General features: G+C 43.4%; 1 protein-coding gene across 1 annotated transcript in view; it reads right to left on the bottom strand.

The window, feature by feature from the left end:
• Positions 1-17,188, bottom strand: part of LOC137425102 (protein sidekick-2-like) — a 547,704-nt gene that overhangs the window by 350,500 nt on the left and 180,016 nt on the right. The window contains 2 exon segments of the mRNA XM_078772524.1: positions 2,449-2,616; positions 9,587-9,703. Of these exon segments, the coding sequence (XP_078628650.1) occupies positions 2,449-2,616; positions 9,587-9,703 (285 nt within the window).

Raw genomic sequence — 17,188 nt, 5'->3', positions numbered from 1 at the left:
TTAAACTGCCTATTAGGGTTTTTTTCAAACTGTAAATATATAATTGGCTGATGGGTATTTTAGTTTTATAGACAAGACGGGATTTTCACCAAAATTGAATCAATTCTTCCTTGTCACACACCGAACCTGTCCACCAAGTTTCATCCGAATCCATCCATAACTTTGAGATATCGTGCAATACAGTGCGTATCAAAAAAAATGGTAATCCGAATTCAAGGGGTTAATATGCAAAGGTTATTTAGTTTGACAATTTACATGTGGTTTACCAATTAATGAGGAGATCCTCAGCTTTCCATTGATGCCTTTCATGCATCATTGCTGTCACACATGACCGAGTACATGTTCATTGAAAATGACAAGATCAAATCGCATTTTTACAAGTTTGGGTAATCGGTGCAAGACAGATTTAAATGGACGCATTACTTGTCGACTGCCAAGTTGATTATGTAAAATTGATAAGCTGGTCTGATAATCATCGGTTGCGTCATCCTTTGTTTGAGATGGGTATTTAAGATGGGCCTACAGTATGGGTTTAGAGACAGTCTGAATCATTGAAAAGATGGTTCAACTTACGACTGAACAGCGGACCTTCGTGGTTACAACCTTTCACCAAACTGGAAGTTTGCAGCAAACTCGTGATGCGTTCAGGGAACGTTTCCCAGAACGGCAGCCTCCAGCAGCCAAAACCATCTGGGCGAATGTAGGAAAATACCAAGAGCATGGCACTAGCCTCAACCGCAACAAGGGGAATTCTGGTAGGAGGCGCACTGGGCGATCTGAAATGAACATTGCAGCAGTAAGGCAGCAAGTTTTGGAGAATCCTCGGGATACCAGCGCAAGACGAAATGGGATGGGATTGCCTTTGGCAACATTCAACCGAATCACAAGACTGGACCTCCACCAACATCCATATCGGATTCACATCCGGCATCAACTTATGCCAGGGGATTTTGCCAGGAGGCTGGTGCTTGCCAGATGGTTGATAGCACGTTGCGAAGCAGATGTCAATTTCCTGCGGTATCTCGTTATCGTTATAAGCTGCTTTCGCCATGGACGGCAAGGTCAATACCCATAATGTTCTTGAATATGCACCGACAGGACAACCCCTGGAATTTAATTTTGACACCAACATGAATCGACAAAAGTGGACTGTTTGCTTGGGACTTTGTGGAAGTGGTCAGGTGATCGGACCATTTTTCTTTCAAAGGAATGTCAATGGTAACAGGTATATGCAGTTGATCAATGATGAAGTTTTACCGCAGCTGGAGGAGAACTTTGAGTGACAGGTTTGTGGTGTCTTCAGATATCTCTGCTTTGGTGGGCCCAAGACGGTGCCCCAGCACATCGTCTTATCGCTGTCCGAGATCGACTGAGGGAACTCTTTGGAGACTGAGTCATCGCCCTCAACCATGCAGTGGAATGGCCGCCAAGATCACCTGACCTCACACCATGTGATTATTTCCTTAGGGGACATTTAAAGAACAAGGTGTTCGTAACTCCTCCCCGTGATCTTGACGATTTGCAGGGCCGTATTCGACATGAAGTGGATGCTTTGTGCAATGACCCGGCTATGGTGAGACGAGCAGTTCAGGGCATGCTCTGCCGCTGTGAGCTTTGTGTTGAAAGGGGAGATGGACATGTTGAAGGTGTGGGTGCATAAAGGCCAATGATTCCTGAGAAAAGTTCACATCTGACGTTCATTTTGCACCAATTATCCTGACTTGCATCGATTAGCCAAACTTGTAAAAATGCGATTTGAACTTGTCATTTTCAATGAACATGTACTCGGTCATGTGTGACAGCAATGATGCATGGAAGGTATCAATAGAAAGCTGAGGATCTCCTCTTAATTAGTAGACCCACATGTAAATTGTCAAAATAAATAACCTTTGCATTTTAATCCCTTGAATTCGGATTACCTTTTTTTTGATACGCACTGTGTATCGTTTTTCTTTTTGCCCGATCTCTCAATGGTGAAAAATCACTTTTAAAAAATTCTTAGATACAGATCTGGATTCGGATCTTCACCAAAATCTAATCAATTCGGCCATGTCACATACTCAACCTCTCCCCCAAATTTCGTCCGACTCCGTCCACAACTTTTTGAGATATCCTGTTCACAAACAGACAAACAAACAGACAGACAAACAGACAGGGGTGAAAATATAACCTCCAACCACCTTCGGTGGCAGAGGTAATTAGGGGGTACTGTATGATGTAATGACATGTCTGCAAAGCCCAAGTATGACAGTTTGTAGTAACATTGGAACCAATTCTGTCAGAAATCGAACATACATAGACCGATCGTCCAGCTTTAGGAGCGAACATACCATCTCTCCTGCAGTTTCGTTTACTGATGACAAAATTGGCATGTATTATGCAAGAAACTGTTACACAAATATTATTGTTGTTAATTAATTGATTCTAACTCTCCATTTGATTTCTCACCCCAGACAGTGAGTGCGGCAGTGGCTTGGTCTTGACCTTGTGAGTTTGCGACGATGCAGGTAAAGGTTCCAGAGTCGGACCTGAGAGTTGGGTCAATACGAAGTCCTCCTGTCTCCAGTAGGAAGTATCGAGGGGTTTGCATGGATCCACTCACCAGTACCACACCATCTGCACAATAATAATAAAAACAGGGCCTTTTACTTTTCATATTTTGGCAAGGTTATACTGTGGTGAAATATCTTTCCTTTCGTAATTTCCCCAGGTCAATCTAGACCAAGTAAGGCTGGAGCTGGTATAACAACAACAACAACAACAACAACAGGCATTTTAAGGCCATTTCCCCTGCTAGAGCGGGGGTTAGCCTTGCGGGCCCCATGACAATCTTCCCCATTTTGCCCTATTTTCTGCATCTCCCCTTGTTAACCCCCTTGCCCGCATTTCTTCTTCCACCACCTTTAGCCAAGTCTTTCTCAGTCTTCCCCATCCTCTACTTCCTTCTACATTCAATTCCATCACTCTTCTCAACCAGTCACTTTCATCCTTCCTCAACACATGACCAAACCATCTCAACCTTCACCGCATCCATCACAGGCTCTATTCCCATCATCATCTTTCGCAATTCATCATTTGTCTTCCTCTCTCTCAACGATACTCCGCACATCCACCAAACCATTCACATTTCCACCCTTTCCAGCCTTCGTTGCTGCTCGACGTTCATTACCCATGTCTCGCTCCCATAAATCATAACACTTTTCACACATGCAGCATACACCTTTCCCTTCCGCTTCAACGACACTCCCCTCCTCATCAGCACGCCACTCAGTTCCCAAAACTTCTTCCATGCACATCTCACCACAGCAACTGTTGCCGAATCTGATCCACCTTATCCATACAGCATGTCTCTCGGTAGCAAAATGTTTTCACACCTTCCAGCTTCACGTCGTCTCCAATATCCAACTCAACATTTCCGCCATCTGCACCTCCCTCTGTGCACACCTTACACTTGAATGTAGCTGCCACATTGGTTAATGACCCTCTGAGACCACTACATTTTTAATGAACATGTCAGCGCACATTGTACATTGAATGGAGTTCACTCTGACACCCTTCCTGCACACAGTACATGACCACTTCCCAGTTCTTCCACCTCACCACATGCTTTACCACTTGCCATCACCTTTGTCTTTCCGATATTCACCTTAAGACCTTTTGTCTCCATAAATTCCTTCCACTTGTTCATCTTCTCCTTAAATCCATCCATACTCTCCTCAATCAAAAGCAGATCATCTGCATACAACAACTCCCATGGTAAACCCTCCTTTACGTTCCGAGATTTTTTTCCTTTTCTTCCTCTTCAACACCCTTTCCAATATCTTCATTCCATGCTCCAATAACTTTATCGCTCGATACGAGCCACAGTCCTTTCCCCTTGTATAGAGGGATGAGGATACTCAGTTCCCAATCCACTGGAATGTGGCCTTCTTTCACCACCAGATTACAGATCTCTGTTAATCTCTTCACACCCCAACTTCCCGCTGCCTTCAACATATCTCCCACAACTCCCGTCGGCCCTCCCGATTTTCTACTCTTCATTGCTTTTATGGCTTCCTCAACTTCCTTCTCAGTTATCTTCTCTGCCGGTCCTAAAACTGGGTTACTCTGCTCTATGTTGCCATCCCATTCATTCTCTGCATTCAACAGCATTTCCATATATCTCTTCCATCTTCCTTTAATTCCATCTGGGCCCACAATGATTTGTCCCACTTCATCCTTCAAGCAACTCACCCCCATCACATCGCACCTCTCTTTCGCTATCTGCTTTGCAATCCTGAATACCGCTCTCTGACCCTCTTCCGAATCCAATCGTTCTCCGAACATTTTCCTGCATGCCTCCTGCACCTTTGCTACCTCTTTCTTTGCAGCCTTCTTGGCTGCCTTATAACTTTCATGCTCTGCCTTTTCTGCCCCCGTACCCTTCGCCTTCTGCCACTCCTTGAACTTCTTCCTCTTCTCATCAATCCTTTTTCCAAATTCATCATCCTACCATCATGTTTCCGAGTTCCTCGGTGGTCCTTTTGTCCATCCACATACCTCACCAACGGCTCCCTACAGACCATCTTTCATTGACATCCAACCACTTTCAAGCTCAACCACATCATCCTCTACCATACTCAGCCTCTCTTTTAATGCCTCCCTCACTGTCACCTCTTTCAACCTCCACACCTTCATTCTCGGTTGGTACTTCATCCACCAAGCTTTCCTCGCACCTTTCATCCTTATGTCGCAGACAACCAAGTGGTGCTGTGAAACAGCCTCCTCCTCCGGAATCACCTTTGTGTCCCGGAGGTTCCCCTATGTCGCCACGCACCATCAGGTAGTCAACGGTTGTCGTCGAACCACTTGACGTGTATGTAACAAGCTTATTATCCTCTTTCTGGAACTGAGTGTTACAAATCAACAAATCAGCTCCATCAGCAAACTCCAAAATCCTTTCACCTTCTCCATTCCTCACACCATATCCGTAACCCCCCATGAACTCCCTCAAAACCGTCCATACTCCTTCCCACATGTCAATTTAGGTCTCCTCCTACCACAACAACTTCCTCATCTTTCACGTTTTCCATCAGCTTCTCTATTGCACACCAGAACTTGTCCTTCTCTTCATCGCTCCAACCGACCTGCAGAGCATATCACGAGATGACGTTCACCAAGAGCTTTCCAATCATCATTTTCACCATCATCAACCTTTCACTCACTCTCGTCACACTCACCACACTGTCTACAAACTCCTCAGAAAACAGGCCACCAACACCATTCACGCCCTCCGGGCACCATTGCCACACAAACTTGTATTTCTGTCCCTGCCTACCCTTCACCATTCTCACACCACTTCCCTTCCATCTCGTCTCCTGCACACAACATATGTCCACTCTTCTTCTGACCAATACTTCCACCACTTCTCCTGATCTCCCTGTCATTATCCACACATTCCATGTCCCAAACCTCAGAAACCGTTCTCCAAGTCGGGCATCAGACGTTTCGTTGTCATAAATGGAGTGATTTCCACCCTTGCTTCGATCGGTTCCCCACCTTGATTTTTGACGAGAGGGGTTGAGGACCCCCACGGGGTACTTCGGGCTGTACCCTGCCCATATCTAATTGTAATTGCCATGGTTCCCTTTTTTTAGTCAATGTTTTTATGGCCGGATTCCTTTCCTGACGCCAACCCTTTTGTCGCCTCTTACGACATGCAGGGATACGGTGTACCTATTCTAAACTGGGGTACACACCGGGTTTGAGAGAAACCCAATAATTGAAAAGAAATTTAAAGAATATTAAATTGAAATATATATTATGCAGTATAGAGTTGGCAATAATAAAATAAATAATAAATTGAAAATTGAAAAGAGAGAGAGAGAGACCCAATAATTTGAGTGACCCAATTTGGGAGCTGGTATAAGAGGCAGGAAAATAAATCAAGGCATGGACATGCTGATCATGGCCAATAGTAAACAGTGATGCCAATGTCAGGGCATACACACACTGCCGACATCTTGTGCTTTGTTTTCATGAAGCACTCGTGACAGGTTGGGTGGTGCATATAAACGATGCATCATTCTTCAAATAAAAATGGCACTATGCACTATAACGCTATAAAAATGGCACTATGGCACTATGCACCAAAAATGGCACTATAACGATGGCAAAAAACAAAGCTTTGCCGTGAATCCTGGAATGGATAGCTGTTATATTTTTGTATATATGTAGTCAGGGCTCAAATAAGAGCTAGAACACAGAACGGATCAGGTCAGAACACAACAAAAGGAACCGCAGAAGGAGAAGGGGGAAATGCCAACACCGGAAATGAGGGACAAAATAGATGGAGAGGAACCAACAAGTGATGCGGGTAATGATGATGGGTAAGGGAGAACGAAAGGGGTCGATAAGATGGATATAGAAGCAAACATTTTCGAGGAGAGAAAATGTCATGCTTTTGGATGGGCGATGATTTGAGATGGTGGTGAACAGTTCGTTCCACATGTCGCAAAAAAGGAGGAATAAATGAGTGGAGGTGAGCAGTGGTTCTGCATTTTGGCAGCCACCAGAAAGGGGTTGCTAGAGGACCGCACATGTCCTGAAGATACCTGGGGGAGGGGAGATACAGAGCACAGAGAGGGCAGAGGGTGCAACACCAGAAATGAGGCAGAAGAAGACAGAGAGACCACCAACCTGTTGGTGATGGCGAAGTGAGAGGCCAATAGCGTCAGATTCATCACAAGAGAATCCAATAAACTTTAAAGCCCTGATTTCCATGGTGTCAAGCTGGAGAAGCTGTGAGGCAGGGAAGCTAGCCCAGACGGGAGAGCAGTACTCCATGAAGCCGAGGATGAAAGCCTTGTACGTGGATAGGAGCTCAGGTGCGCTAAGGCAGGACTTTGCACAACGGACGATGCCTAGTCTGGCTTTGGAAGCCAACTTTGAAATATGGCTTGCCCAAGAGAGATCATGGTGGAGAGAGAGACCCAATAATTTGAGTGACCCAACCTCTTTGAGAGGGTTGCTAAAAGGTAGATGGGAGGATTTTCGGAACGGTCCTTTCAGCGAGCGAGAGAGATTGTGTGGGATTTCTCAGGATTGAAAGACATGTTTCAAGTGTTTGACCAGTTTGTGATTTTCTCAAGATCTGATGAGAAGAAAGAGGCTGCTGCCTGTCTGTAAGAAGGATGAGGGATGTCACGACAGAGAGTGGAGTTATCAGCAAAGAGATAAAGAGGATTTTCCAGAGAATCAGTTAGATGATTTATGAATATTAGGAATAGGATATGGCCTAGAACACTGGCTTGGCATACACCAGGAATTACAGGGAGAGGAGAAGAAAGGGTTCTGTTGGGAGCCACACGTTGGCAACAAGACATGACTGATATTGAGGGCCTCCATCCATTGCTGGGATAGCAGAGGCAGCATGTCCATGGTAGAGTGACCAGGTCTGAATCCGAATTGATGATCTGAGATGAGGCTGTTGGAGAAAAGGAAGGATTTATGTTAACTACGATGATGGATTCCACGACCATGTTAATGAATGATTGGAAGTAAGCTGGTCTCGATCATCTCGAAAATTAAGTTGAAATTGACAAAAGTATTTGTCTCCACAATTCTTTATTTCACTGTTAGTGTTTCAGAAACTTTGTTTTTGATTCAGAACTTAATATACGGTATCCTTTTAAATCAGAAAATAAAAAGAAATGGCATTGACAAAATTATTGACACCCTAGACTTAATATTTGGTAGCACACACAGCCTTTGGACAAAATAACTGCAGTCAAGTGCTTCCTATATCCATGAATGAGCTTCCTACACCTCTCTACTGGCAGTTTGTCCCACTCTTCTTGTGCAAACTGCTCCAGTTCTCCCAGATTTGAAGGGTGCCTTCTCCCAACTGCTGTTTTCAGATCTCCCCACAGGTGTTCAATGGGATTTAGATCTGGACTCATTGCTGGCCACTTAAGAACAGTCCAGCGTTTTGTCTTCAACCATTCCTGGTGCGTTTTGAGGTGTGTTTGGGGGTCATTGTCCTGCTGCATGCCCGATGACCTTCGACGAAGACCCAGCTTTCTGACACTGGGTTGAACATTGCGCTCCAAAATGTCTTGGAAATTTCCTGATTTCATGATGCCATGCACACATTCAAGGCACCCAGTGCAAGAGGCAGCACAGCAACCCCAAAACATCACTGAACCTCCTCCATGTTTGACTGGAGGGAAGGTATTCTTTTCTTTGAAGTCTTCATTTTGTTTCCTGTAAACATAGAGATGATGTGCTTTACCAAAAAGCTCTAATTTGGTCTCATGTGTCCACAGGACATTCTCCCAGAAGGATTTTGGCTTGTTCAGGTGTGTTTCGGCAAACTCCAGTCGGGCTTTTTTATGTCTCTCTCAGCAGTGGGTTCCTCCTGTGTCTCCTACCATAGACCCCCCTTTCATTGAGTTGGTGATGGATGGTGCAAGTTGAAACTGTTGTACCTTGTGTCTGAAGGTCAACTTGAATATGTTTGCCAGTTGATCGAGGTCCTTTCTCCACCATTCAAACAATCCTTCGCTGCAATCTTCGATCAAGTTTTTTCTTGTGGCCACGTCCAGGGAAGTTGGCTACAGTACCATGGGCCTTAAACCTCCTAATAAAATTGCGTACAGTGGACACAGGAACATCAAGGTCTCTGGAGATGGAATTGTAGCCTTGAGATTGTCCATGCTTGGCTACAATCTTGTGTCTGACCTCCTCAGACAATTATCTGGTTTTCTTTCTTTTCTCCATCCTCATTTATTCATGTATTTCATCTGGTTTCTCCATGCACACACAGTGATACAAAACAGCAGAATGACTCCTTTTCTCCATTCAAACTGTTTGAATGAGTGATTTTTATATTGCAGCCACCTGCAACTCACCACAGGTGGGTTCAATTCCAAAGTAAAGGAGAATCACCTGCTTGAAATCTAATTATTTCTGACAACTTCTAAAAGGTGCCGATAATATTGTCCAGGCCATTTTAGGATTTCTGTGTGGAATAAGCTAAGATTTCGTACTTTTTTCAGCTTTTTCTGTTTTGTTCCACTGCAAACCAAAGAAATACATATGTGGATACGAAGAGATTTTTTAATTTCAACAATTTTCCGGAGAAATGGTGCATTCTTTGAAAAAGGTGCAAGGGTGCCAATATTTTAGCCACGACCGTATATATTATAATTCCTATATTATAAGTCATCATGCATGCTGAGAGAGGTTTTTGAGTCAAATGTTGTGGAGGATAATGCATTGTGTAAACACCATTTGCAGCCAAAACCTGTGTTCTTCTCAAAAAACGTTGAAGATCTGAAAAGTATTGCCTTTGTATTGTCAGTTCTCACTTGTTTACTATGTAAAGGTGAATCTAACTGCATTTTCCTGTGAACGGAAGAACTAACAACTGTGGGCTGTTAAAAGAAACTGAAAATGATGAAACAAACATTGCAATTGGATCAGAACAGTCACTTTTTTAACGAACAGCCAAACCTCAAAGTTTTACTCCATAATTGTTTTGCTTCATATTCCCCCTGCTCATTTTCAGTACAGGTAACTTATTTCAAGGTGCTTCAGCACTCACCTCTCTCCCAAGCCACACTCGGCCTCGGTGCTCCATGGGCATCGCAAGGCAGCTCGACAATCGTCCTCGCAATAACCACCGCATCTGCCGGGCCTCGCATAATACTTGCTGCAACACCTATTTAAGTGGAGGCGAAAGCAGGTACACACGAGCATGTAATGCCTACGTTGAACCATGGAATTATTGCAGGAGAATGTGGTGAGCGTGGCCTGTTTAGTATTCCTATCTGCGCACTTAAGCAGTTTAGTGGCCGAGCAGGCAAGCCCCGTTGCTTTGTCCCTGCCGGTGTGAGTTCGATTTTCATGGCTGCTCAGCTGAGCAAGCAATGATAAACCGCACAGCGTTTTCCTGCTTCTTAAATTGCTTCGGCAGAATGGACATTATGGCAAAGTTCAGTGTATGACATGGGGATGGGAATTTAGCCCTTCGTCAATAATACTGTAACCCTGTGTTGAAATCCCATATATGCTGCATGTGTTCATCTTTTGTTTCCTTACATCATTGTCCTAAATGTAATGTATGTATACGCTCCTCCGACAGCCTTTCATTGGATAGCAAGATATCATTAAACCACACACTCTCTGTATGCTTCTTTGGAAATTCTGTATTATAACAGGTTAAGCAGACATTTGTTCAAATCATTAGCTTGAAAAGGCAGTGCATTACATTCCACAGGATGTTAGAAGGTCTCCAGGGATATTGATCCATTCCCTTATAAATATTTGATACAATTGGTGTAAGTGAGCAGCGTTGTGATTAGAGGTATATTATGTATGTATGTAATGGCATTTTTGACTCCCTCCTCCAGTCTGTTAATCATTCCCTTCTCCTAACCTCCCTTCCATTTGTTCTCTGCACCTCCCCATCACCCCATACCCGACCCTTTTCTCCTTATAATTCTCCCTTCTCTTCATTTCTTCAAACCTGAATTACTTCCTATGATAAAATGCAGAATGCACCTTACAAACCCACTTATTCTCCCCTGCACAACAGGAAACAGGGTTTGTGTGTGTGTGTGTGTTTGTGTGTGTGTGTGTGTGTCTGTCCGGGCTGTAACTTCTTCTTTTCTTTTTTTTTTTACCATTTAAGCTATTGTTATCAAATTTTCACGAAAGCTTTATTATGAGAAGATGGAGAAGGCAAATTAATAACTTGCTCATAAAGGTCAAAGGTCAGCGTCACATAAAATCGTCAATTCCCATCCGATTGACCTGAAATTTAAAGAACTTAGATGTCGGGTCACTGAATTGATTCACTAATCAAAAGGGAGGCGTCGACTGTTGTTTTTAGATCAAAAGGTCTCAGGTCAAGGTTGCATAAAATCATCAATTTTTGACCGATTAACCTGAAATTTAAAGAAATTGCATATTGGGTCACAGAATTGGTTCACCAATCAAAAGATACAAGATGTGAATTTTTTTTACATCTAAAGCTCAAACGTCAAGTCTGCATAAAATCATCAATTTTCATTTTGTGTTTTTTAAACAGTTTTAGTTATTTTGAGCATATGGTAGAAGAAGAAGACGTCCAAATACAATGGTTTGTGCGTCCACGATGAGTCTGGGAGGTCTGGGGTTCATACTCTGGCCGAGACATACCAAAGATTTTTTAAATGGTACGTGCTGCTTCCTTGCTTCGTGTGTGTGCCTGTAACAATCATTCCCACCGATTGGTTGGGCAGCTGGCCTGACTCCACCCACAATGGTAACTTCGATGTGTACTTAAGATGTTTTATTTATGATCATTTATTAACACAATTAGGCTACTCATAATCACTTATTGAAAAATTACATGGATAGACAAACGACCGAACATAATAATCCATGACCTGTCGGACATCCACTTCCTGTTTCGATCGCGCTTTCCGTGACGTCACCAATGGCATGACATCTATATCTATTTTAGAAAAGGAGCCGTGTCTGTCTGTCTGTCTGTCTGTTTGTTTGTTTGTTTGTTTGTTTGTCATGTTATAACTTGAGAACGGATTAACGGATTTCAATAAATCCAACTCCGGTGGATTTAGGTAACTCCCGGGAGTGTTTTTGATCCAATTGTTTTTTAAATTTTTTGTTATGGGTACATGGACACGCATGTCACAACTGCAAATGCCAACAGGTGACGTTGGTTATCCCTGCACGGAGAGCAGGATCTCCCAAGAATCCTTTATTTTTTTGTTCCCCCATGTATTAGCCATATATATATATAAATAAATAAATAAATAAATATATATATATATATATATATGCATCAGGAAGAAGGTAATTGTTTTGGGTCGTTTATTGTCATCCTTGGACAGGTGACCCTGGACAATACAATCCATTTATTGTGCGTTGGACAGTTGACCGTGATGGCTGATCGTGGTGAGGAGGTTTGAAGGCATGAAGTGGGGAGGGGATTGACATTCTCTCAAGCAGGGCTTAAACCCGTCATAAAAGGTCTTTGTCCGAGGTCATTATTTACTTTTATCAGTGTGTATATATATGCGTCAGGGAGATCATTGGTTTCGCGTCGTTTATTGCCACATATCTTTTCCACATATGTCGTGGGATTATGTTGTACAGGTGACCGTGATGGGCCATTACCCACACATGGACACTTATCTTTTCCGCATAACTCATGGGATTGTGAGTTGTACAAGCGACCGTGATGGGCATGACACACACATGGTCACTTATCTTCTCTGCATATCTCATGGGATTGTAAGTTGGACAGGTGACCATGCCGAACATAACCTGCACATGGTCACTTATCATCTCTGAGTATCTAATGGAATTGTGAGTTGGACGGGCGGCCATGACGGGCCATGACCTGCTCATGGTCACATGTCTTTTCTGTATATGTCATGGGATTGTTAATTGGACAGGAGACCATGACGGGTGGGGTGGTTGTTTGAAGGCTTAGAGTGAGGAGAGGATTGATGGCTTTGGGTTGAGAGGGGGAATGTGAGAACTTGGTTTTGGGATATGGAGGTTGAGGACCTGGGGGTTTATGAATGGGGTGCAGGGGAAGTTGAGGGCTTGGTCACATTTTGCATTCCATGGAATATCCACGGGCCCCTGCTAGTTTGGTAATAATAGCGTAGGCCTTGATGGGCCTAATGCCGCTCCTCCTGTGTCGAAGTTCCTTGCACTCATATTATTATTATTATCATCTTGAATTATTTATCATTATCAATTGGGCATTATTTGCAACAGAACGTAATTAAACAATTGTGGCCTACTAAAATAGTCAAATAACCTACATGGTTTACCAGGGAAGTATGTAGTGCACAATGATACTGCACCATCATCAATGGTTGGAACCAGACAGGACTCGAGTGATTTGTGATGCTTTTCATAAATTAAAGGAAAAATAACAAATATGAGGTGAGTCAGTCATCTTCAGTCATAACGTCAAATAACTTCTTCAAACTCTGCAACAGTCGGTTATGTTGATCTGTAATGATAGATGTCATTGTACTTTTTTCTTGGTATCATTTTGTTGGAGTTTTCTTCACACCTGTTCAGGTGTCAGCTTCTTTAATATGAGCCTATGTTTGATGCTCAAAGATCTCTCATTTTTTTCTTTCGGGATCATTTATGTATTACGTACACAAAAATGGTGTAATTTGTTTTATACCATCTACTCCCCACTCTTCAATATTTCCATTAGATGCTTCTGCCATAACTTCTCTTTACTCTTCTTCAGAAATCCACCCTCCATCCCCCCTACCCTTCTTTGTCTTCTCTATTTGCAATATAATCCACTTCTTATTTTTACCACCCCCACTCCACCCCATAACTAACATGTAGCACATAATCGTTTATTGTCCATACAATATGCACTTAACCCTTTTGTTTGTCACTTAAGTTTGTGTCTCCAAACCAGTCTCCTTCTGTTGTCAACTTCTGGGAGAAGTGCTGTATCTGGAGCACCTGGGCCTTACTATCAGCCATAAACTGTCTTGAGTAGACCACATTTCCAAGCTGGCATCAGAGGCTGGTTTATGCCTTGGTATTCTCCACATTGCCAACTTCATTATGGGCTGTACACAGCTCGTTATGGTGTACAAGGGCTTCATCCAAAGTGCTGTGGAGTATGGCTTCCAACTCTTAGATCTTGGAGCTGTTTCCTATCCTTCTCCCTTGGGGGCAGTTGAATGAAAGGCTCTTAGAGCTAATGGCAACTCGGTCTGAATCCAAGGGTCTGCTACATGCTCACCACAGGCATCTCTGTGGCTCATAATCTCCTCTCTTGTGATCTTTCTACTCTATTCTCTCTACCCACCCACACCAATTCAAAGCATGTTGCTCCTCTAAATTATTTCACCTGCCATTTCTCTCGTCTGGAGAACCGACTCACCATGTACTGCTGTCGCCTACTCTGTCCTAAAGTCCTTCAAGAATGCTGCTCATTTCCACTTAATAGTTTCTCACATACCCAATGTAAGGCTCTTCTCGTCTCAGTAAATTGTGGTGAGTTTTGGATGCTTTCCCTGCTTCCCCTCTGTCAACCTGCAATTTATGGGCAGGTTCTCAATCATAATTGTAGCCTCTTGTTTGTGACTTCAGCCTCTCAATCTGCAGCCTCTCAATCTGCAGCCTCTCAATCTGCAGCCTCTCAATCTGCAGCCTCTCAATCAACAGCCCCTCAATCTGCAGCCTCTCAATCTGCAGCCTCTCAATCTGCAGCCTCTCAATCTGCAGCCTCTCAATCTGCAGCCTCTCAATCTGCAGCCTCTCAATCTGCAGCCTCTCAATCTGTAGCCTCCCAATCTGCAGCCTCTCAATCTGCAGCCTCTCAATCTGCAGCCTCGCAATCTACAGCCTCTCAATCTGCAGCCTCTCAATCTGCAGCCTCTCAATCTGTAGCCTCTCAATCTGCAGCCTCTCAATCATAATTGTAGCTTCTTGTTGGAGACTGCAGCCTCTCAATTGTGGCCTGCAGCCTCTCAATCTACAGCCTCTCAATCTGCAGCCTCTCAATCTTCAGCCTCTCAATCTGCAGCCTCTCAATCTGCAGCCTCTCAATTTGCAGCCTCTCAATCTGCAGCCTCTCAATCTGCAGCCTCTCAATCTGCAGCCTCTCAATCTGCAGCCTTTCAATCTGCAGCCTCTCAATCTGCAGCCTCTCAATCTGCAGCCTCTCAATCTGCAGCCTCTCAATCTGCAGCCTCTCAATCTGCATCCTCTCAATCTGCAGCCTCTCAATCTGTAGCCTCTCAATCTGAAGCCTCTCAAGCTGTAGCCTCTCAAGCTGTAGCCTCTCAAGCTGTTGCCTCTCCATCTGCAGCCTCTCAATCATAATTGTAACCTCTTGTTGGAGACTTCAGCCTCTCAATTGTGCCCTGCAGCCTCTCAATCTGCTCCCCCTCAATTATAATTGTAGCCTCTTGTTGGAGGCTTCAGTCTCTCAATTGTGCCATGCAGCCTCTCAATCTGCTCCCCCTCAATTATAATTGTAGCCTCTTGTTGGAGGCTTCAGTCTCTCAATTGTGCCCTGCAGCCTCTCAATCATAATTGTAGCCTCTTGTTGGAGGCTTCAGTCTCTCAATTGTGCCCTGCAGCCTCTCAATCATAATTGTAGCCTCTTGTTGGAGGCTTCAGTCTCTCAATTGTTCCATGTAGCCTCTCAATCTGCTCCCCCTCAATTATAATTGTAGCTTCTTGTTGGAGACTTCAGCCTCTCAATGTGCAGCCTCTCAATCATGAGAGGTGGTGTCATTTATCTGAAGCTTTTTCCTTTCCAGTCAATCGTAACCAGCCTAGGTGGCAAAATAATTAGAGTGTTCACTCTGAGTCTGGTACGTCGGTGGTTCGAACCCAGCTGAGTCATACCAAAGAGTCAAAGACACTCAGCATTTTAAGAGGATAAGAGTATGGAGAAACAACCATAAGGCAGTAATAATAGCGCAGGCTTTGAAAGGCCTATGGCCTTCTCCTGCATCAAAAGTTCATTGGAAGGGATCTCATATTATCTATATAATAATACCGTAAGGACTCGACTTTGTTATCCCTTTTACGCTGCACCCAGTGACCCGATGCCCACGGCACTAATGCATTTTCCATCTACGAACCGCGCTCTTTGTTTATCACGTACAGCCATACTCGAAAAATCTGAATTCGCCGACTTTGGGACCCAAAAGCACCCGATTATCGGCCGATACGACGCCATCTTACGACACCATCGTATTGGCGTCTGTTGGGCGAAGGCGATGCGAGCCGTCCGCTGATTCGACAGTCGAGTGGTGTGATGGGTGGTGTGAACCAAATGGTCTTTTTATTCCCTTGAACATTTTAAATTAGGATATATAAGGAAACGTCTTTATCATCATTTTAATAAAGTTAAATGGAGTGACGTTGCGATACTCGGGGTGCGTTGTATAAATCCTCGTAACTCAGAGAGGTGTAGCAGGTGGCGAGACGTAAGGAAGCTTTTTTATTCCCTTGAACATTTGAAATAAGGATATATAAGGAAACGTCTTTATCGTCATTTTAATAAAGTTAAATGGAGTGACGTTGCGATACTCGGGGTGCGTTGCATAAACCCTCGTAACTCAGAGAGGTGTAGCAGGTGGCGAGACGTAAGGAAGCTTAAAGATAACGAGCTGAAAACAGACGAACGATATCCCTTCCGTGGATGTTCCACGGGTTTCACGTCTTTATCGTCATTTTAATAAAGTTAAATGGAGTGACGTTGCGATCAGTGAGTTGTATACGAAGAGATAAAAGGATGGCATTGACTTCGAGACGGTACGTGATAGTTGGCTGCGGCTGGCTGATGCCACGTTTTTTTTCCCTAAGTGCCATGGATGCTGATGGACATAATAAAGGTATCGGCTGATCTCTCATCGTAATATTACCCGATGGAAATGAACTGTTTCTTTGTTTGTCATTTCCTGTGCAATAATGTCAAATTGATAAGTCAGACATCCTTTTCTATGGACAGCTGCTCTCCTTTTCGATGGCATCGTCTATTGATATGCATGTTCTTCTTTCATCTAATTTTACACATTCACAATCAGTATTTCAACTCTTGCAGACATTGGAAAGGAAGTTGACTCACAGGCCAACTCTCTGGCTCAATCACAGGCCGACGCACAGGCGATGTAATTGTGAGTAGCATTTTTGCACAAATGAAAATTGATCTTTCTTCCTAACTCTTACTCGGACAAGCAAATCCCCTATGCCATCCATAATGGTACACTCTATCCATACACCACATCCTCCCTTCCGTGGATGTTCCACGGGTTTCGGCTAGTTATTATTATTATTATTATTATTATTATTATTATTATTATTATTATATATACCTGAGTATCTTCCATGAGCCTCAATTTCCCAAGGCGAAAACGTTTCTGGTTATTACTATCCTTCCATTACACTGACAATTGAAATATTGCAGAGGTTAACAATACGACGTATGGTTATAAAAATCAATTGATAGTTGTACACAATTATGCTTCATTCTGTTTACTCTCTATTGATGGCAAATGCCACATTTACAAGAGATAGAGATACAAGAATAACAACTCATATCAAGTGATCAATGACTTACACACATTTCTAGTTCAAAATGATCATCATCATGAACCATGTTCTTACACAGAGCGTTGGTTCTGCT

This window comes from Myxine glutinosa, chromosome 1 (assembly GCF_964187855.1).
Source record: "Myxine glutinosa chromosome 1, kmMyxGlut1.1, whole genome shotgun sequence".
NCBI lineage: Eukaryota > Metazoa > Chordata > Myxini > Myxiniformes > Myxinidae > Myxine > Myxine glutinosa.
Note: the sequence above shows the minus strand (reverse complement) of the source record. Positions and strands in the feature narration are given on the sequence as shown.